General features: G+C 40.4%; 2 protein-coding genes across 3 annotated transcripts; both read right to left on the reverse strand.

Moving 5' to 3' along the window:
* Positions 1-382: 382 nt before the first annotated feature.
* Positions 383-7,564, reverse strand: LOC139748052 (sodium- and chloride-dependent glycine transporter 1-like). Of its 2 annotated transcripts, none has more exons than XM_071660630.1 (11): positions 7,168-7,564; positions 6,559-6,742; positions 5,722-5,856; positions 4,994-5,137; positions 4,526-4,733; positions 3,559-3,752; positions 3,267-3,450; positions 2,808-3,045; positions 1,920-2,148; positions 1,565-1,677; positions 383-811 (listed from the first exon to the last, which is right to left on the reverse strand). In XM_071660630.1, exons 2-11 carry the CDS (start codon positions 6,725-6,727, stop codon positions 410-412), a joined length of 2,016 nt encoding a protein of 671 aa, XP_071516731.1. In that variant the 5' UTR covers positions 6,728-6,742; positions 7,168-7,564; the 3' UTR covers positions 383-409. The 2 variants fall into 2 exon arrangements, with proteins under 2 accessions (XP_071516731.1, XP_071516730.1); XM_071660629.1 differs by having other exon boundaries at positions 6,559-6,754; positions 7,168-7,313.
* Positions 7,565-8,087: 523 nt separating this feature from the next.
* On the reverse strand, positions 8,088-23,208 carry LOC139748053 (sodium- and chloride-dependent betaine transporter-like). The gene is given in 12 exon segments (XM_071660632.1): positions 8,088-9,031; positions 9,161-9,454; positions 10,022-10,131; positions 11,987-12,054; positions 12,056-12,195; positions 13,002-13,239; positions 13,839-14,022; positions 14,775-14,968; positions 15,915-16,122; positions 16,240-16,383; positions 16,545-16,679; positions 18,413-23,208. Coding segments are annotated over 12 exon segments (1,974 nt in total). The 5' UTR covers positions 18,615-23,208; the 3' UTR covers positions 8,088-8,974.
* Between the last annotated feature and the right edge of the window lie 77 nt (positions 23,209-23,285).

The raw sequence follows: 23,285 nt of genomic DNA on the forward strand, positions 1-23,285 counted from the left end.
GCGCAAAACCCCTACTTGCCCTGTCTCACCATTTTAGATAGAGGCAAATCTTTACATACATTCTATCATGAATCTGTAAGTGGATCTCCTAGAAAATAATAAAGATTATAGTGAGGGTTTATAAAGTTAATACAAGCTGGAAATGTTGTTAACATACGAGAACATCAAAATATTTTATAGATATAAAAGGTGATAAAAAAATGTACAACATATACTGTCACCTTTAATATGATATTCATGTATCGTCGAATTTTGATCTAGTTATACATATATATATATATATATATATATATATATATATATATATATATATATATATATATATATATATATATATATATATATATATATATATATATATATATATATACCTATTAATGGATTTATTATTCATTCATATATATATTCGCTACATTTGAGAAACATGTTGATCAGAATTTGCCTCAGTAACCAGGTAAGCATTGTTATTATATCCTGTGTGATCAAGGTCTTGCTCTGTGCTGAGTTGAGCCGTACCACCAACACCGGCACTTGGCTCCCCCATTTCTCCACTGATGCTGTAAATGTGAGCCTTGGTTTTGCTCTTGGCTTCCCTCTGCTTCCTGACGTGGCCGGGGCAGAAGTCTGGAGAACTCTTCAGCAGGTCTGCTTTGGTTCTGTTGCCTTTGAGGACGGTGCAGAGGATCCCGAGTGGGAAGAACACGACGGAGCTGAAGCATAGAAGCCACCCAAGACCCTGGACTTCATTAGGAAAGACGTAGCTACCCCAGTAAGCTGGCACAGCAAAAGCGACGGAGAAGCCCAAGATAACCTGCAGCAAATGCCTACATTTAAGACGCAAAAAGATTATAAATCAGGATACTTGTGAATAAATACGTTGCTACAGGAAATAAGCTGCGCAAACTATACATTACTGGCTGTCGAGTTTATACATATTCTTAAGCTCTTAGCTTCAGCACAAATCAATGTGCTTTCATATAATGATTCATGATGCTGGATATTTGTAACATGCAATAAAATTACGTAATATTTGTGTCAAGACTGAATACATATAGATACATGCAGAGCAAAGTCGTATTTCGGGAAGCACATTAAAACTAAAAAGTTGGTCTTACAATAAGTACAAATATTTCATCATCTATAATCCACCTAATGTGCCCTTTTCCTAGTCATGTCCCATTACTTGACAATCTTTTGCGATATTCTGCTGTAACTTCCGGGCCTCGGAGAACTTTCTCACTGGCAAACCGCTCCATCCTAATGCAGAGCCAGACTCTTCATGCTTTGTTGGTCTGTACTTCTGTCACCATCAGATCTTGACTGACATACTTGGCACTGAGAAGGACCCCCAGCGTCGGCGTTGGAGAATATGAACACAAATTTCGACACCACACTTAGTTTTTCTGAAATTGCTTTCTTGAAGAAACCTTATCTCCGGATCACACTCAAGCTGGAAGGGAGGAATCACAGCCCTGCTAGACTTATAAGAAGGTAAGATGAGATAACCACAGCCTAATAGACTGCTGAATAAGATGGAAAGTAAATGGAAGCTTAAACCTCGTACCACTAGAGCCAGAGGCGTGATGATAGTCCAAGTGGCTGCCCAGTAAGCATACAGAGGCCGTGGGATGTATATGTCCACCTCCTGCTGCAGGTGACCCATGAAGGTCCTGAACCCTGGAGATGGGAGCAGGCGTTAGCGGTGCTGAGTGACGGGAACCAGAAGACCTAGTGATGATGAGTGAGGAAGACCAGACCTGGCGATATTGAGTGAGGGGACCTATTGATGCTGAGGGGGATCTGATGATTCAGAATGAGGGGGACTTAGAGATCATGCTAGGTGAAGGGAACTAGAGGAATCATTGCTCATAAAGTATTTTGGATCACTTGCCATATACACATATGTGGCTACGACTCACCATACACATGTTGAACAGCCACCACCTCAATGATGGCCAGGATGATAACAGACGTGCTAGAGGAATAGAAGAAGAAGAGCTCGAACATGTAGACTCCTCCTTGGAGGCACATGGTCAGCCCGGCCAAAAAGAGGGTGAGGCAAGTCACGCCTACCACCAATGCTTTCCTGACACGTAGCCACTCGAAGTGATCGAACAACGCCGTTGTCACCGTCTCCACCATCGTGAACTGCAACAACATAGGCCAATCAGACACTCATTCCATACTCAAGCCTTATTTCTAAAATCTATTCCAGAATTCAACTTCATGTTCCAGTCTTGCCTGGATATTTTCAGAATATTTTCCCTCTTGTATTGTCGTGAACTGGAAAGAAATTGAAAATTCCTAACGCAACTGCTCTTATGCCAAACTTTGCTTGAATATTTCTGGTACCTCATTTACATTTACAGTCTTTTATGTCTGTCCTCACCTTACCTTTTGGATGGTGCTCTTAAATCAGTAATGTCTATATAGAACATTGAACTCTTCTTCAGACAAGCCGTTACATTTTCCTTGTCATGAGGTATGCTAATATAGATGCAAAGATCTTTACAAGCCCTGGTATCTCTGTAAGATTTGACCACTACTACACACTCACAGTAGACGATATATCACATTATGGAAGCTAGAACACAACATAGTTACTACGATTGAATTTGAAGTCTGTGTACAGTGTATGAGAATACGCCTGCATTTTTTCTCATACACGTCTTATTATACTTATGGTTGATGTGTTGTTAGTAGTGATAGGGATGTCAAAAAATCGAGTGTTCCTTTCTTAGAGACTACTTCTTTTCATGTCATCATCTTTTGACTTACCTTCAAGTCGAATCCTTGAGTGACCTCACCTGAGAGTCGAGCCCAAGAGTGATGAGCATGAGGAAGAACAAGATGGACCATACTGGAGGGACAGGCATGTGGATGACTGCAGCTGGGTACACCACGAAGGCCAGACCAGAACCTGAGGAAGCCACATCCTGAACCTCCACCCCAAGTTCAGAGGCCAGGAAGCCCAGGATACTGAAGATCACGAACCCAGCGAACACGGAAGTCGAGCAGTTAGCGAAAGCGATTATGATAGCGTCCCTGAAGGACATGGAACACACTGAAGAAAAGCGATCAAGATGAGGATATCTCAGGTAATGTAGATGAAGCTAGAAGGGAAGGGAAAAAGAGGTTCTGAAGGAAAGGAATAAGATGAAAATGCAGTCTAGAAGGAACTGTCCTTGAAGAAAACTTCGAAATGATCAATAGTCTCATCACATATATGGAGTTATTTCCACAAGTTTTACAGACATTTCCATCACCTCATACAGTTGTTCTTAAATCTGTTGTAGGAGGCGAGGGTGATGAGGCCGCCGAAGGAAGAACCCAGCGAATAGAAGATCTGTGTGGCCGCGTCAGCCCAGACCTCCACCTCCTTCAGGCGCGTCAGATCAGGTTTCAGGAAGTAAAAGTCTATCCCCAGGCGGGACCCCTCGAGAGTGATGCCTAAAAGACAAGGAAGAGGAAAATTCAGAAAACGCTCCTGTGGTCTTGAGCTCCTTAAAATATGTATACGAAGTCCTCTCCCCATTACGGCTGGTGTAGACAGCTTACCTCTGCCGAAAAGAATGATGAGAACGACGTAAGGGAAGAGAGCTGTAAAGTAGACTACTTTTCCGGAGCTCTTGACGCCCTTGGCCAGACAGGCGCCCACCACCAACCAACCCAGAGCCAGACATCCCACCAGCTCCCAGCGTATCTCTCCAAAATCCTTCCAGGTAGTCCCAGTCACTCCCAGCACACCATTCCTAGGTAGGAGCATCGAGTCTTAAAACGCATACCTCTATCAATAAAGGAATATGAAAATTCCTTTAAATGTGGTAATCTTACCAATTAGCTACGTTGAATTAGGTTCTCCAGTAGGATTTTACCTCTGAAATATGATATGCTTTCTGACACCCCGATGGGCGTGGCTGGAAAAAAGATTGCTTATTGGAGGGACGGATTCTGGGAACTGAAGACTGTGTAAGGGATTTACTGGAGAGTTCTTGGGAGTATGGTGACCTACGGAAGGTTAGAAAACCAGAGAAAAATTAAAAGTGTTATAGTCTCACGGATTCAACCGAAGCGCAATAATTTTGTGCAAGACGAATTGTTGTATAAGTAGGTTAGTACCGTACTGAAGAGCTTAAAGTACTGTTCTTAAACAGCAAACGTCTCGTATTTAGACGTAAGTCTGAAGCATACCAAAGTCGTTAAGAAAACATATGGAAAAGTCGTCAAAGTAAAAGTAGATTATCAATACATATCTCATTATTTATCATTAGACTGATGTCAAATGTTAAGACCATATTGTACAGGAGGAAAAAGGTATGTTTAACAAGATACAATTTCATATCTTCAGAAAGTACTCTACTGTCAGTGACATAAGTCTGTTCCCTTTTTTTATTATCTCGGTATTAACGAAATAAGAGATGAAATATTCATATGTATCTTTCTTCTATTCGGGACAACTGGTAGACGTTGGCGAGAAAATGAATCGTTGCTTAATTCGGCCGTGTGATGTATGCATGATGCTTACTGGAAGTAGTCTTCGCTGGAGGAGATCCGTGGAACAACCTTATCAGCTGCCACAGCGACACTGTCGTTCGTCGGGTCCTGACAGAAGGTTTCATTCAGGCCTATCATGTCGACAACCCTGCAGTATTCGTCAATGTCTACACAGGTCTTGTTGTAGAAGAAACCAGATTCGTTCCTGCACTTTCGCCCCTCCTCCAGCGTATAGCAATCTTCAGAAGAAAGAAAGTCGTAAATCATTAATGCTCTTTTTAGTGATCAACAAAACAACAAACGCATAATCATCAGTAAAAATTACGAAATCTGTACCGAAGAATGGACGAAGAATCATCAGAGAAAATGGGCGAAGAATCATCAGAGAAAATGGGCGAAGAACATCAGAGAAAGTGGATGAATCAGAGAAAATGGGCGAAAAACCATTAGTGAACATGGACAAAGAATCATTACAAGAATCACGGGTTGAAAGACTAACCGACGGAGTTGAAGTCGTTGTTGCAGTGTGACCAGGGCAGCTCACTGGTGAAGGAGGCGAAGGTGTAGTAGAATGCCCAAGCGAGGATGATGTTGTAGTATATTGACACCAGAAAAGAGACCATCACCATCCCCCAACCCAAACCTGAGATGGAATACAGAAGTCTGTTTGGAGAACAAGGATTCAGACGATTGTTTGCAGGAGCTACAACTATATCCTTTTGTAAACTAAATGTAAGAAAAACATAAACTCATAATCATCCATCACAGAAGAGTTTTGTTTCCGCCGGTACGGCTAGTGTAGGCATCGAAACAGATGGAGAACCATGGAATAGATTAAGACACTTTAATTTTCTCTTAGATCAGTGCAGTACCTTTCCCTGTAAGAAGGAAATATTATGCCGTTGGTTTTTTGATTTACACGTCTGTCATCTGCCAAGATCATTAAGGCCGTCACTGTCAAGCGCCATCCACCAACTGAAGAAGCTTTAAGCACCTTCCTCAGGCATTTAGAATAGTTGTAATACCACATACATCCTCATTATATGTATTGCCCATATCCTGGAGGCATATCCTCTATTACCTTATACTACTCAACTGAAGCTATGAATACGTCACTGTATAGATATTCAAAGTATTGAGAAAGAAATTATGACGGGAAAACAGTTCTTACCATGATTTTACATAAAAATATGGTTTAAAAAGGTGGAATATTGTAACTTCACTCACCAGAGAACAGAGGAGCCAGCTTGGGAAAGAGAATACTTGGACCCAGGCTCACGTACTGACCCAAGGCAAGCTCCATGAAGAACAGAGGTAGGCCCGCGCACAGAAGCATGATGACGTACGGGATCAGGAACACCGCTATCCAGTTACAAAGCCAATGAAAAATACTAAATCAATAACACTATAAGATTAGGTCAGAGCAGCTTCCGAATAAACTTCCAAATCTATCATGCTGATGAGCAAGTATCATGGTAGTAATTTTATTATGATGTGAACTTTTTCTATGAGGTGTCAAACATTTACGTAGTCTCTCCCCGACACGATATGAGCTTAGCATAGCAATTCCTCATCTTAGAGTGGAATGACGTTATCACTGCTATTACTCTCGTAGCCTTGGTTCTTCTACGTAACGTAATGAGCCAGTTTATAGACATGAGTAATTCACAATATGGAACTGTTAACTTAAGACGTCGAAACAATGAAATTCATAATGTTCTGTTAAAATGATGTGATGCTTCGGAAGAGTGATCGTGTTAACAGCCAACCAACCTTTTCTAGTGATCCGAAGCTACTAGAATCTAAAGATTCAAACGAGCCTATTCCAACCGGTTTTAAATGAACTTCTCTAATGGTGTTGCTCCCCTGCACCAGTGCTTTTAGACGAAGAATACATGAATCGGATCTTAGGGTTCAAATGAGCTCGTTCGAACTGGTACTAGACAAGCTTGCTTGATGGCATTGCCCATGTGTACTATCAAATTTAGACCAAAAATACAACACGAACCTTGAACACACACACACACACACACACACACAAATGCACACACACGCACATCTCACCTCCACCATTCTTGTAGCAGAGGTATGGGAACCTCCACACGTTGCCGAAGCCAACAGCGTAACCAAGACAAGAGAGGAAGAACTCGCACTGATTCCCCCACGTTCCTCTGTCATCCTCATCCTCCTGCAGTGCCTCCGTCAACGTCACCTTTTTCCTCTCCCGCGTCATAGTCTTCTTTTGTTGCTGTTTAAAAACCTAAGTTGGACAACTGCTGATTTGATATTATCCAAACACAGTTTTGAGACGTTTTCTAGAACTAGTATACCATTTTTGCAGAATGTCGACCATAATAAAAAATCACAACTTTGAATGTTCTAACTCAATGACAAATAAGGCCTCCTTATCATCATGAAATATGTTATCATTATACTATTTATCATTTATGCTATCATTATTGATATTATCAATATTATCATTATCATCATTATTATTATCATCATTGTTATCATTATCATTATCATCATTACTATTATCATTATTATCATTATTATCAATATTGTTATCAATGATATTATTATGATTATTATTAATATTTTTGGACAGGTTGAACCAACTGAACACAGACCCACTACTCTTACTGGACAGCTGGGAAACACCGGCACACTAACCTCAGAAACAGTGCTTCTTCTGCTGACAGCGCCTCAGAATACAACTTTGACAGATGGCGCAACACAACACCATTCACTGCTCACTGAACAGCTGAAATCTATAAGCACGCTTCTCACTGCTAGCACTTCTTACAGCTGGCCTCTTGAGAAGCAAAAGATAAGTAAGTTTCCTCGGAGAAGTACATATAGTTCTGCTGGCTATGTGGCGTTGGGTGGTAATCCTCTGATAAGATAGAAAATGATTATAACCTCAGTTTTAATCATTTGTGAAACCATTTGTTCCTTAGTACAATCTCGTGTGCGTACACCAATCTATTCTGTACGGGGTGGAATTTCTGCATTCATTGGTCGCTATACTGTAGGGGGATATTGTACATAGTGAGAGTTCTACCCTCGTGGGGCTCTAATTTAAACGGAGAGGGAGTTGTACACTCATGAGGCCCCCAATTCTTGAACTTTCTCTACTTTCATACACCTTTTCAAACATCTGAATGCTGCCTACGTTCAGTTTTTTTGGTCATTCTCTATCATTATACTGTAGTTCATTGTACCTTTTCTAACAAGTTTCTCAATCATTTTGTTTTATGAGCTCTACTTGTTATCCTTTGATATCTTTCGAAGAAATGTTCGCTGTTTATATTGCCGTAATAGTTTGGAATATCAAAGGATGTGATGCTCACTCCTTACTCTTCTCATTTCCTTGATGGACAAAATTTCTTTTCCTTTAGCCTCTCCCCGTAACTCAGCTTTCCAAAGTCTGACTCCATACTTACTGCACTTTTCTGAACCTTTTCAGTCAATTCTTTGTGCTTCTTTAATTGCAATTACCAAACTTGAAAAGAACATCTTTGTTTCGTTTTGCATAGGAATGAAGAGAGGATAATAGGAGAATAGCAAATATGTGTGTTTATTCAGAATTTCAGAGGGAATGGAAAACTTGGTTTTCAAAAAAAGCCAAGTCATGGCAGTTTGGAATGACTCGAGTTCAGAAGCTACCAGGTGTTGAAAAGAAGATTAGAAATGGAAATACAAGGCAAATACACAGCAGATTGGCTCTCTATCTAACGAAAACAACGTTAACCCATAATGAGTTTTTTATGCTAGTTATTATAAGATGTGATTCACTGGTTGGTTCATTTCAATTGCCAATGACCTATGACGGACATTAGGCCTGTAACTCCTTTAGCTGATTGTTGGTTAGTTATTTGAGATTTAAGCCGATAAATGAGTTGCCAAACTGATGAAGAGTGTTGATGATTATTATGTATTTGATATACTTCATACATGTGACGACTTTTAAGAGCTTATATGGGCGAAGAATTATACTGAACACATGAAGGTGTTCAAGATCTATGATTCTGAGCAGGTAGGATAAACAAAATAAGTTCATGAGTTGCAATGCTGAATTTCCATATAACTGATAAATGTAGCTATAAAAACAAGAAAATCCTCCATCGTTAGAGATGGCAGGAGATTATCAATAGTGTTTAGCTTTGGTTTTAATGCTAGGATGTGATGGTTTGGCTGTAGCCTCGACGCTGGGATGTGGTAGGCTAACTGTAGTCTCGACGATAGGAAACGATGGGTTAGCTGTGGTCCCAACGCTTCAGTGTGCTGGGTTATTTGTGGTCAATGGAACAGGTGACTTTCCTCAATCTACTGTTGCTAGGGATGTTAACTGAAGGACCCCCCTCTGCTCGCTTCTGCAGGTGTGGGAGAAGTATCTGTACCAGCTGTCACAGATGCAGCTGACGCCCGGATCCTCCCACCATTCCTGTCCAGAAGTCCCTTGAACAGGCACGTTTCACTACTCGTGAATGTTTGTGGTATCCATACGTCCCTTCTCCTCCTCCTTGGGTTTCACCTGTATATGGAAATTTCATTTAGAAAGATTTATTAACACTTAAGATGATAGAAGGATCACTAAGAGTATTTATGATATACACGAAGTATCTATGATATATCAAAGAAAAAAAAAAAACATTTCACTCACCTCAGACTCCAAGTAGCCATCATTATTGTGAGCATAGCGAAGACTGCTACAGTTGGGGTCCTGTCGTGCCGTCTGCATTAGATGTCGCACGCTAGATGGACAGAAATCTGGCGAGGTCTTGAACAAGCTCTTGAAGCCCTTCTTGTTAGAGAAGATGACGTATAGAGCTCCGAGAGGGATGCAGACCATGGAAGAGGCGAACAGGAGCCAGCCCGAGATCTGGATGTTCCGGGGAAAGACGTAGTCTTCCCATTGGGCAGGCACGAAGAAGTAGATGGACCAGATGAAAAGAAACTGGGGAATATGAGAGACAGAGGAGCGCTTAACATTCTTCCACACTAAAGAAATGTTCAATATCTTGGACTGAACTATAACACCAGGATCCATTTAACAGTTCTCTTGCAGCTTCAAGGCTGCTATACAATCAGTATGGGCCAGTGAGGGCGGTTAATGCAAGGGTCTTGAAGAGAAAGGAAGGTCTGCAGTATGTTTTGGATGGGGAGGTCTGGGTGGTGAGTCACATGCTACTTGTTCATGACATGACCCTGGGGGCAGATTCGAGTAACTGCTGAAGTTTGAGTTTGGGGAAGGTAAGAAAGGAGAAAATTCAGGGTTAAAAGCATGGAAAAAAGACAGGCTCTCGGTGAACTGAGCCAGGACATATGAAAAGGTTAGGGAAAAACTATAAAAAGCTTATAGGACTTGACAGTATATAAAACGGCGCTGGTTTCGGGGAATGACAACTAGAGAGTGGATGCCAGCAAATAAGGCCATTCTTCGTCTGTTCCTGGCGCTTCCTCAGAAACATTTGACCTGCATTTTCATCAACAGAAGTCTGGTGAGGTAGGAACTGTTACTCACCAAAAGTATGGCAGGGGTCAGGACGAGCCATGTCACAGCGAAATACCCGTACAGGGGACCTCGAAGTTGGATGCCCATTTCTTTGATGTTGCTCACTAGGTTCCTGAACCCTGCGATGGTCGCTCAGTATGAGGCGCTTAGCACGACCCCTGAGCACGACAGTACGACCCTTTGACATGATGATCCTGACCCTTGACTTGATCTTTGAGGCCAGACTATCATACTCATGTTCGTGTCATCGTGCTCAAGGATCTTACTGTCGTGTTCATGTTACATATTCATACACGTATATATATATATATATATATATATATATATATATATATATATATATATATATATATATATATATATATATATATATATATATATATATATATATATATATATATATATATATATATATATATATATATATATATATATATATATATATATATATATATATATATATATATTTTTTTTTTTTTTTTTTTTTTTTTTTTTTTTACTTTGTCGCTGTCTCCCGCGTTTGCGAGGTAGCGCAAGGAAACAGACGAAAGAAATGGCCCAACCCCCCCCATACACATGTACATACACACGTCCACACACACAAATATACATACCTACACAGCTTTCCATGGTTTACCCCGGACGCTTCACATGCCTTGATTCAATCCACTGACAGCACGTCAACCCCTGTATACCACATCGCTCCAATTCACTCTATTCCTTGCCCTCCTTTCACCCTCCTGCATGTTCAGGCCCCGATCACACAAAATCTTTTTCACTCCATCTTTCCACCTCCAATTTGGTCTCCCTCTTCTCCTCGTTCCCTCCACCTCCGACACATATATCCTCTTGGTCAATCTTTCCTCACTCATTCTCTCCATGTGCCCAAACCATTTTAAAACACCCTCTTCTGCTCTCTCAACCACGCTCTTTTTATTTCCACACATCTCTCTTACCCTTACGTTACTTACTCGATCAAACCACCTCACACCACACATTGTCCTCAAACATCTCATTTCCAGCACATCCATCCTCCTGCGCACAACTCTATCCATAGCCCACGCCTCGCAACCATACAACATTGTTGAAACTACTATTCCTTCAAACATACCCATTTTTGCTTTCCGGGATAATGTTCTCGACTTCCACACATTTTTCAAGGCTCCCAAAATTTTCGCCCCCTCCCCCACCCTATGATCCACTTCCGCTTCCATGGTTCCATCCGCTGACAGATCCACTCCCAGATATCTAAAACACTATTCGCCATTTCCCGCGTTAGCGATGTAGCGTTAAGAATAGAGGACTGGGCCTTTGAGGGAATATCCTCACCTGGCCCCGTTCTCTGTTTCTTTTTTTGGAAAAGTAAAAAAACGAGAGGGAAGGATTTCCAGACCCCCCGTTCCCTCCCCTTTTAGTCGCCTTCTACGACACGCAGGGAATACGTGGGAAGTATTCTTCCTCCCCTATCCCAGGGATATATATATATATATATATATATATATATATATATATATATATATATATATATATATATATATATATATATATATATATATATATTATATATATATATATATATATATATATATATATATATATATATATATATATATATATATATATATATATATATATATATATATGCTGTAAAATTCTATCATTCATATTTTTTGCCTAGTACACACATTCTTAACAGGATAACAAATAATGTTCTAACTTTGATAAACTGAGGCTAAAGTTTTCTATTTTCAACTAAATGAATATTTTGTTCTTGATAATAAAAGCGAAAATGAATGCTACATGAGTATCAATCTCCCAGATTTAATATTCCGACTTTATGCTGGCCTTTCTCTTCGTCATAGCCTCCAGCGATACTATCATCGCCAACAACAGCTGTCAATCACCGACAGGTGTTTTCAACCACTTTTAGTTCTAAAACCTTCCAGCAACGCCCCTAGATGTCCACGAACTCACCGTAGATGTAATTAACGCTGCCAACCTGGGCGATGCTCATGATGATGAGAGACAAGCCAGGAAGGTGGGGTATACCCACCTTCCAGGCACATTGGGAGACCCATGAGGAGGATCAGGAAACAGATAACCAGTATCACTGCCAATTTCTTCTCCCTTATCCACTCAAACTGATCCGCAAGAGCTCTCACCAGCGTCTCCACATGGGCGAACTGTGGATGCATATCTCAGTTAGTCTTAATGGTATCAGGATGACATTAGGTCATATTTCTCTTAGCATCAACAGTTAGATTCAAACACTTATCTCTCAAATAGTCTCTTCTGACAAGTCTCTCATTCCCAACAGGGAGATATATCCCACCTCGTCATGGTGCCCATAAGACACAATGGTAAGCTCATACTTTACAATTTAGCTTAATCCAAGACAACATGTATCAAAACCCATGTGTTTGGTCCTATATTACCAACATGTAAACCATTTAACACAAATACTAAGCGCCTTTTTATTCATGATATCCAAATAGATCTCGTTTGAATCTCAGCGACAAACAGAATTTCAAATATCGTGTGGAGTATATTCAACATCTGTTGAATGAAGGAAGGAAAGTCTCCAAATTTACCGAGATTAAATCAATACTAACAAAATATTGTGACAAAAGTAAGATAAGAGAGAATGGAGCACATGAAAGTTTGAGATGCTATTGGAAACAGATCACTAGTGATGGTAGAACATGACGATTAGTTAGGGGAGCCGCGCCACTAATGGGGAAACTGAGTAACTAATGGGAGGAACTGAGTCAGAAAGACGAAGGGGCGCTGCAGCACCAAAGAGGAAGCGAGACAAGTCCCTTTGTTCGCATGGATATCATCAGCGCAGAGCTTCTCAACTATGGTTAAGCAAGAACCTGGGCAAGTACGCCTGATGGATCTGGTCGAGTGGCAGCTTACCTGTGAGCCCATTCCGATCATGACAGCTTACTCACCTGTGAGCCCATTCCGATCATGACAGCTTACTCACCTGTGAGCCTATTCCAATCATGATGAGCATCAAGAAGAAGAGGACTGACCACAGCTGTGGCACGGGCATCAGACTGATGGCAGCTGGGCATACCACGAAGGTCAGACCAGAACCAGAAGCGACAACGTCCTTCACTTCCACCTCGAGCTCCCTAGCGAGGAACCCCAGGATGCTGAAGATCACGAATCCAATGAGCACCGAAGTCAAGCAATTGCAGAGGCCGATGGCGAAAGCATCCCTGGTTGAAAAGCATATTCATACCATCAATCGTCCGTTCCTACTGACCTTATGAGGAAGGTTGAAGTTATACTTTCTACAGGTAACATTCCGTCCACTGCTGTAGTGAATTTTTTTTTTTTTGTGTGTGTGTGTGTGTGTGTGTTCCCTATCACCAAGGATCTGGCTTGTGGCATATCTCCCCTAGTTTTTGTGTGGTGATTAGCCGCTCGAGGATTATCTGTTATGATTCCTCCTACACTCAAACAGCGAAGCTGTGGAATTGCTTCGTTCTTTTTTCCTGTGAGCTTCTGAATGCGGCAAAGCGAGGAATGAAAAGACGACTGTAGGTGTGACAGGAATAAGGTTTCATATGAGAATACTAAAGAGAAGTGCCAAGTTTGGTTTGATGAAGTAGACAAATAAAACCGAACCAATTTGAGGATTAAACACTTCTTATAATAGGGAATTATAACTCCAACGATATCTACTGGGAACAATAGGATCTTAGCCTAACCCAGAAACACTTAACATTAAAGAGATGTCACTTCAGTATCATGGAAAAAGTTGAATAAGTCCTTGATATGCTCTTGATAACCTGCACTGCAATGGTCCTCTCACCTTATGCAATTATTGCTGAAACTGTTGTAGGAAGCGAGAGTAATCTGGCAACCACAATAGATCCCCAGAGTGAAGAGGACTTGAATGGCTGCGTCGCACCATATCTCCACCTCCATCAGGCGTGTTACGTTGGGTTTCAGTAGGTAGAACTCTATCCCCTCATAAGACCCATCCAGTGTGATGCCTGCCGCAAGAAGGATGAAACAATTTCAGCATTTCAGGATGTTTCAGAAGTCCGGGTATAGATGGACTGAATATGTTATTTACTATAAGTTCAACTTAAACATCACTTTCCTTCATCACCCTCTTCTCAATCTTATCATTTTCTGTTTCCTGAAAACCTCTACAAGTCTTCACCCATGTCTCCACCAGGTAATGATCAAGTACCCCCACCATTTGCCCCTTTTAGCACATTCACATCCAAAATTCTCACCGTTGAACGCCTGTCAATTAGTTAGTAATCCAAGCCACGTTCCTCTGGATATCTCTTTTTAAACCAGGTATTCATAATCAGTCCTTTTTCAGCACACAACTCCACAAGCTGTTCACTGTTCTTATATACCTCATTGAATGCCCCATGACCACCCCTCCCCTAACTCAATGCCCTTGCATGCCACATACTAACTTTCACATATCAATCACCCAACATACTAACACGACTTCATTCGTCAAAACCGCTGACACACTCACTCAGCTGTTCACAAAACACTTGCCTTTCATAATCTACCTTGTTATGGCCAGGAGCGAAATCACTAATAAGCACTCATCTCTCGTAATCCACTTAGAGAGAGAGAGAGAGAGAGAGAGAGAGAGAGAGAGAGAGAGAGAGAGAGAGAGAGAGAGAGAGAGAGAGAGAGAGAGAGAGAGAGAGAGAGAGAGAGAGAGAGAGAGAGAGAGAGAGAGAGAGAGAGAGAGAGAGATGACTAGCAGACAAACCCCTGATGAAGAAGGCGAGGAGGATGACGTAAGGGAAGAGGGCGGTGAAGGAGACGATCTTGCCGGTGGTCCTGATGCCCTTGGCCAGGCATACCCCCACGATCACCCAGGACAGCGCCAGCCACCCGGCCAACTCCCACTGCATTCCTCCCATATCTTCCCATGTCCGTCCAGTCACCCCCAGCATGCGGTTCCTGAGAGGAGGCAGATATGAGTGTACTGATCGAGATACACTGGAAAATACATCTTATTTGGGTATTCCGTGAGTAATTTCTAGTCATTGTAGAAACAAGTTTTCGTGGAGTTACTAATGACCGTAAATTGCCAGTAAATTATAACCTAAAATGAAATAATGAAGTCGATATTGATCTCTCTGGAAAACAACAAAGGGTTCCATTTCATACCAGACTGAACAGACTACCACAACGATAGCCTGATGCGATTCGACGCAATTTGTATAACCGAGTCGTAATGTCATAGTACCGCCTGGTTGTTTGGATGATGCATTAACACATCCAGAAACGGAGCAAAAATGGAGAAAAAGTGTACGAAACCAGACAGAACCCCAAGAAACACCTCTGTTGATGGGTATCTTAAAGACACCCAGGTCTCTCCTTCCTCAAACCTTCCGCTTTCCGAACCGAGGAAATATGAGTGGAACAGTCCACTGTATCGATGACAATGTGAGACTTTGGAGAAAATAACACTTCAGTTCACTTCCTCTTTCTCACTGATTGTGTTGTTTTAACACATTAATTAGGAACAGATATGGATGCTCATATGAAGTTAATATACTTATCAATTCAATGTACTTGTTTATTAGTGTAATGAACCTTACATTGACTTATGAAAATATATCCCATCAGCCTGATTCACCAAAATTTTCATCTGTTTTTAAGGAACAACACGGTTCATAAACAAAGTGGGAATCTCTAACCATGAAATACATTCATTGTTGGCTCAAGACCAGAGGGAATCATGTCAAGGAGTATCTGTTGCTAAGTAGGATTTGAAATCATCTCTCTAACCAGTCGTAAAGATCACTAGGCCATCATCACGCGAGGGTCCGTGTGATAATGGTCCGAGGAGCCACGGAGACCTAGCATATCCCTACCATCAACGGAGCCTTTCATGCGTTACCTGAAGTAGTCCTCGCTGGCGTAGACCCTGCGGACTGAGTCCACAGCGGCTTTGGTAACGTTGGGCTCCGATGGGTTGTAACAGTGCGTCTGGTTATAGGAGACGAGGTGTGCCAGGCCGCAATATTTCTGGGTACTGAGACAGGTCTTGTTGTAGTAGTGCAGAGACTGGTTAGTGCAGATGGCGGCTGCTTGCTTCGTAAAACACTCTGTGAAAAAGGAACTAGAGTTGTCAGGGGTAAAGGAAAAGTCAATAGGGCCTCTGAAGGCCATTATATATGGCAAAGAAAAATATTCTAACATCTCTATCAAGAGCTTCGTCTCACCGACGGAATTGAAGTCATTGTCACAGTTGCTCCAGGGCAACGTGGAGGAGAACGAGTCGTAGGTGTAGAAGATGGACCATGCGACGATAATGTTGAAGTACACTGCGATCATTGCGACTATAACTATCATTCCCCAGCCCAAGCCTGCAGGAGGAAAGATGAGCCTCATCACAAAGAAGAGAATTTCAAATTTTTCCCATTAAAAAAAAGACACATATTTTGGATTTTCGGCGAAGGAAAGGAACTGCAAGACGATCAATGAGGTTGTCATCAAGGGACAGTTCTGCACTTACACACTGGCTTACCTGATAAGATTGGAGCCATTTTCGGGAAGAGTGTAGCTGGGCTGAGGTTCACATACTGGCCAATGATAAGTTCGAGGGAGAATATAGGTAGACCAGCACAAAACAACATGATGAAATACGGGATGAAGAACTCCGCTGGTGGAACCATCAAGAGACCAAATATCAATTACTGATCATAGTCAGAGTTACAACAAAAAAGTTTGTCTTGGTAAGAGTGTAAAAGCAGGTTGAAGAGCTACACACAGTGTTCCTGCAAACTACAGACTAGTAGAAACCTGCTGGATATTGATCAAAAATAAACAAAGAATATCTCCCCTGCAGACCTCTAGAATAGGACCGGGTGGGGATGTGATTACATCGTGTGTGTTTCGGGGAAAGAGAGTTTTACGCTCGTGTTGTCCCGTTTCTTAACCTTGTATATATGCTTCAAGTCTTAAATCTTGTGTGTAAAAACACAAACACAAACACACACACACACACACACACACACACACACACACACACACACACACACATTTCATGTGTGGCGGGAATGGATGAAGGCAGCATGTATGAATATGTACCTGTGTAAATTTGTATGTGTGTATGTATATGTATGTATACGTTGAAATGTATAGGTATGTATATGTGCATGTGTGGGCGTTGGGCCATTCTTTTGTCTGTTTCCTTGCGCTACCTCGCTAACGCGGGAGATGACCAAAAAAGTATAATAGAAAAAAAGTACATATATATATATATATATATATATATATATATATATATATATATATATATATATATATATATATATATATATATCCCTGGGTATAGGGGAGAAAGAATACTTCCCACGTATTCCCTGCGTGTCGTAGAAGGCGACTAAAAGGGGAGGGAGCGGGGGGCTGGAAATCCTCCCCTCTCACTTTTTTTTTTAATTTTCCAAAAGAGGGAACAGAGAAGGGGCCCAGGTGAGGATATTCCCTCAATGGCCCAGTCCTCTGTTCTCAACGCTACCTCGCTAATGCGGGAAATGGCGAATAGTATGAAAGAAAAGAAAGATATATATATATATATATATATATATATATATATATATATATATTTTTTTTTTTTTTTTTTTCATACTATTCGCCATTTCCCGCGATAGCGAGGTAGCGTTAAGAACAGAGGACTGGGCCTTTGAGGGAATATCCTCACCTGGCCCCCTTCTCTGTTCCTTCTTTTGGAAAATTAAAAAAAAACGAGAGGGGAGGATTTCCAGCCCCCCGCTCCCTTCCCTTTTAGTCGCCTTCTACGACACGCAGGGAATACGTGGGAAGTATTCTTTCTCCCCTATCCCCAGGGATATATATATATATATGTATATATATATATATATATATATATTCAGCAAGTTGTTCACGTCTTACATGATGCCAAAACTGGAATTAGCAGACTAAGCTAATAAAGTAAATTCAAAAGAGGACAACAAAGAAGGTAGGTCTGAAATTTAGCCATTATGGAAGAAAGAAGAGGGAAGGTGAGCTCTTCACAGCCTTAAGTCTTTAAACTAGACTGATGTCGTTCACAGTAAAGAGTCCTTTGAAAGGTTAAGGATGGGGCAACCAGATGCCATGCAGTTAGATTAAAGAATCTTGTCAGAAAGGATGCTAAGATGTAGTTGTATAGTTTGAAAGTAATGGATGAATGGAATAAAGTAAATATGAACATAATCATTGTGGAGAGCATCTATAAATCTAAAATGTTGTATGATAGTAGAGATAGTTTGAGATATTGGGCCCCATGACCGTAAATCTCCCTCCCTGCACAGTAATGAGAGATAATTACACCCACTTTACCTTTATTCTTCTTGTGGTAGAGGACTAGGAAAGTAAACACACAATACTAACCTCCACCGTTCTTATAACAAAGGCACGGGAACCTCCACACATTGCCGTAGCCAACGGCGTAAGTGAGACAAAAGAAGAAGAACTGGTAGTAATTTTCCCACGTCTCCCTTTTAGGTCCAGTGCCCTGCCCAGGCTTCGAATTCGACTCATTGTTGCTGGCCATTATTCTGTTTACTGTAAGGAAGAAAATAAACACACACATAAATCACACACACACACACACACACACACACACACACACACACACACACACACACACACACTTATTGAATCAATATATAGCATCGTGATAGCTGTCGAAACGATAGAGCTATGCATATTCTTATGTCTATATTTTCTTCCCAAACCCATCTCTACCTCCCCACATTTGATGTCAGGGACATTATATTCCTCTGTCTTCTTCCATCACACTGTCCCAGGCCGCTGTCTCATTCTCCTGCTTGTTCTGCGTCATGTCACACTCAGTGGTAATGTTACCCGAGCTCCAGCCTGTTTCCACAAGGTTTTATATATACATTCTGAGCGTATCTTATATCACTCTTTACTGCTTTACTCATCTGTTTTATTATGATTATCTTTCTATCCCTATTAGGCCTTCTTTCTCATAAATCATTTACGTTTGTTGCAACAGTCTATGATCTCAGTGAACTGTTCTTTTCTTATGATTCTTACCCTCCTCCCACATAAGTCCTCTTTTGTACTTACAAAATGTACCAAAACTGTCACACATCTCAGTCCGTCCGAGGTATTAGACTTTCGAAAAATATTCAAACCTCTTTGATGTAAGCGACTGGCCTCTTTCGTCAGCCTCTTCCTTACTGAATATAATTTACACACCGTTTTAATCCTTTAAGTCTGTAACACTCCAGCCTTCTCTATAACCACTTGTTTCTGACAATTTTTTACATGAATTCCTTTTTCGAATCTACACAACCTACTTCATACCAATCATTACAATTACGTAATCCAAAACATTTTCTCTCCTATTGTATTCTTATGTTATATGCCAAACTGGACCAGCACATTTATGTGTGATTGGTTACACCAGTTATGAACCATTTCGAAGTCCTTAAACCAGAGAACGCGAGACACACAGTGACCAACTCCAGTACCTCGTTCCTCCTGCTCTTGCAAGATGACTGGAAGTGTAGGTGGGCTTCAGCTTATAGCCTCTTTGCGCAGCAACACCAGGTGGCAGTGCATGCCCAGATCATCGCTCAGTTACATAACTAGATCACTTACGACTTATTTCTTTAGCTCTTCTCCCAAATCGTACGAGGCAGTATGAACTAGAGTTGATATCAAGTGATTATTTCTTTTCTTCATAAAGTCAAGAAACGAGTAAGTGATGATGGTGTAAGAGAGAAATAGAGATGGAAGGTGTCCTGGAGTTTGTATGATGATGACACATAAAGATGGTAACGGACTCCGCCTGCATGTGGTTGCACCGTGAACGGAAAGTCACTATCAGCCAAGGCTGCGTCATTGTCATTTGAAAGAAAGGCAGTATAATGTCGTTGAGGAATCTCTCTCTCTCTCTCTCTCTCTCTCTCTCTCTCTCTCTCTCTCTCTCTCTCTCTCTCTCTCTCTCTCTCTCTCTCTCTAAAGGAGTACATCATTTCCCTGCTTACGATAGTAGCACACTCTCGAGGCTACACGAGCCCCATAGAAAGGGGTTTGAGGCTTATTTATGTATGATTTAGAGGTCCATGAAATAAAGACTGTATGATAAGTTTGTTAGGGAAAGACAAAAGCTAGCCGGGCAGCTGTTCACTTTTGTTAGTGATAAGGTGACCATGTCCTTCACACTTTATCTGTTGCTCAATGATTCTCCGATTTATTACCTAGAATTCATGTTCGATCATGGAGGGATTTACGAGGGGTTGTATGTACAAACATGCCAAGCCACACTCTCCCTCTGATCGATCGGGAGGTATCCATCACCTGTGATCATGAGGTTGAATAATACTTTGTTTGAGCAGCCATGATTCAACACTAGTATTAGGCTCACCCAGATCCGGTAAGGACGAAGAACTATAAACGGACAACTTGGAATATGAACAAATCTCACAGTCATGAAAAAGTGAGAAATATCTATTATGGCATCTTTTTTGTAGGATGCATTTAGGTAGTTTATACTTGCTCAGATAATCCAAAAATTATCTGATACATTAAATATCAAATCAAAAATTATCTGATACATTAGATATCACCCGGCTACCTTGGCTGTGTAATCATCTATATGCAACATCACAGCCACCATATCTGAGAGAAATAACAGTAAAATTGCATGTAATTCTATATCATATATGGCTGAGAATAATCTACATCATATATGGCTGAGAATAATCTACATCATATATGGCTGAGAATAATCTACATCATATATGGCTGAGAATAATCTACATCATATATGGCTGAGAATAATCTATATCATATATGGCTGAGAATAATCTACCTCATATATGGCTGAGAATAATCTACATCATATATGGCTGAGAATAATCTACATCATATATGGCTGAGAATAATCTATATCATATATGGCTGAGAATAATAGATATCATATATGGCTGAGAATAATCTTCTGTTAATCAGCTTTTGTTTTTTTGTTTTTTCACAACATGAAGCCAAGGCGTCCGGCCACACACATATTCATAGAAAAAAATTCTTAGCTGCATTTTCGAGATTTTGTGTTCCCTGCCCACTCGCTCACTCAAAGCTTATGTCCGTGAGGTATGAATGTCGCAGGTGTCAACAGTAAGTACTGTCAAAATGAACAGTAAACCATGTATTAGAAAGTCTGGAACTATCATGTACGTCCTCACAAAACTGAGCGACTTATGAACAAAGCCCACAGCCTCCTAATAGCACCAGAAACTCCTGCTTAAGATTTCTATTTCGTCCTTGGGGCAACTCTGAAAATTGTTGCTGATTACCCAATACTGTTTCTCGCTTTCTTTTCCCGCGTGTGAATGCGTTGTGTATGGTTGCATGATCATATGCTTGTGTGCGGCTCGGCAGAATGTTCCTCTGAGACGTCCGTATTTCGGTTTTCTACTCAAGTGCCAGTTTCTTCTGACTGTGTCTGGTTTTATAAATGTACGCATCTTTCTACACTCATTCTTTCACCAGAAACAAACCCTATAGCAGTGAACCACTGAATAATTACTTTTCCGATATGATTTGAAACTTTTCTTGTCGAAGGACATATCGGGTTAATCTCACAAATACCTGCAGAGTCATTATCTATGCTTTATTTCCTTCACCTCGCTTTCATTCTTTCATTCGAGGTGAGCTTTGAGCGAAGCATGCTTTGCTTAAGCTGTCGGGAGATATGAAAAAATCCAGATTTGAATGCTTATATTTCAATAGATCATCATTTGTTGGCTGAATTGTATTAGTTCCATACATAATAAACTACCTTCATGAAGATGTTTATGGAAATAGTTAAGGTCTTATGTTCATTCCCGACAATTAATCTCATACTTGTAAAATATCATTATCCATCTTTTTTGACGATTTTTTCATGTAATTTCAGTTCCCATCTTTCCTGATAAATACATCATTTTCATCATGAATCCTGACGTATCTTAACATCCTTTATCTCAGAGAAAAACTGCATCTTATTTCCTAGACTACCAGCAGGTGTAGTTCAACAAACAGACAAGGGAAACATGAATAACAAGAGTGTATGTGGTCGTAGAATTATGCTTAACTCCTGGACATTATCGGCTTCACTGACCCTAGCAATCGATAGACCCAAATACAAACCAGAATCCTTACCATGTAACAAATATCCAGAATAAAGAAAAAACGCTTTCCTGAGTTTCAGATGCGTTTATTATTCTAAAGCTTGTAGGAAAATATGCAACACTTCCCACGTAACTTATAGCCTGTCTTGTGTAATCTTCAAGCAAAGGTTTTGCCGTGTGATCTCATATGGTAGTCAATAGCATTCGTTTTTTTTTGTTTTTGTTTTTTACTTTATGAGAAAATGCCTCCACCACAGAAGTGATCAGACACTCACTCCACATTCCTCCACTCTTAGCATCCAACAACCTCTCCTTTGCAAGCATGTCAACTGGTAGCTAATTCAGCTACGTACGAAGTGGACATGCGTTGTATAGACACAGCAGGTGTATAAAAGTACATAAAGTTACGAAATGGATTTGATTTTCTAATGAAATTTAAAACTCAGAATCTCACACCGTAGAATCAAATGTTCTATACAATGCATATGAATAAGTGCATTTACTGTTAGAGCGCTATAGAAAACCTTACAAGTATAAGTAGAAATTATAAGTAATCACAATTGTAAAACTTCTTTCCCCACAGAATCTGACATTTGCTTGCACAATGAAGCTACCATGCGAATTTGTTTTTAGTTTTACGTTCAATATATCAACAGTATATTCTTTAAGTCTGACACAAAGACTGTCTATAATGTGCATAGCTAAAAACTGGACCATTAAGATGTCAAAAGCTAGTGAATCGTCTTGTGTGATCTCGAGTCATCTGCAATGTATGTTGGATGTTTAGTCGCCATCGAGACATCAGTGGATCATTAACCCAATAATCCCAACACACAAGCCAAGTATACATGATTACAAGAAAACATGTGAATTTCTTTCAGTTAAATGGTAAAATACTGCAGTTAACAGGAATAGTACCTAAGCTAATGTTAAACCTAAAATTCCCATAAGAATTCTTCTATTCCTGCATATATATATATATATATATATATATATATATATATATATATATATATATATATATATATATATATATATATATATATATATATATATATATATATATATATATATATGACTCATAGGAATATCTTGATCACGCGCAAAATTGTGATCCT

This window comes from Panulirus ornatus, chromosome 72 (assembly GCF_036320965.1).
Source record: "Panulirus ornatus isolate Po-2019 chromosome 72, ASM3632096v1, whole genome shotgun sequence".
Classification (NCBI taxonomy): Eukaryota; Metazoa; Arthropoda; class Malacostraca; order Decapoda; family Palinuridae; genus Panulirus; species Panulirus ornatus.

Bases quoted from the DNA above. Each gene is read 5' to 3' on its own strand.
- LOC139748052 (XM_071660630.1), bottom strand. From the start codon at position 6,727: ATGACGCGGGAGAGGAAAAAGGTGACGTTGACGGAGGCACTGCAGGAG. The intron at 5,857-6,558 runs GTGAGATGTGCG...GTAACTGGATAG, and splicing joins CTGCTACAAGAATGGTGGAG to CGGTGTTCCTGATCCCGTAC. The intron at 1,678-1,919 runs GTGAGTCGTAGC...TCCCATCTCCAG, and splicing joins GGCTGTTCAACATGTGTATG to GGTTCAGGACCTTCATGGGT.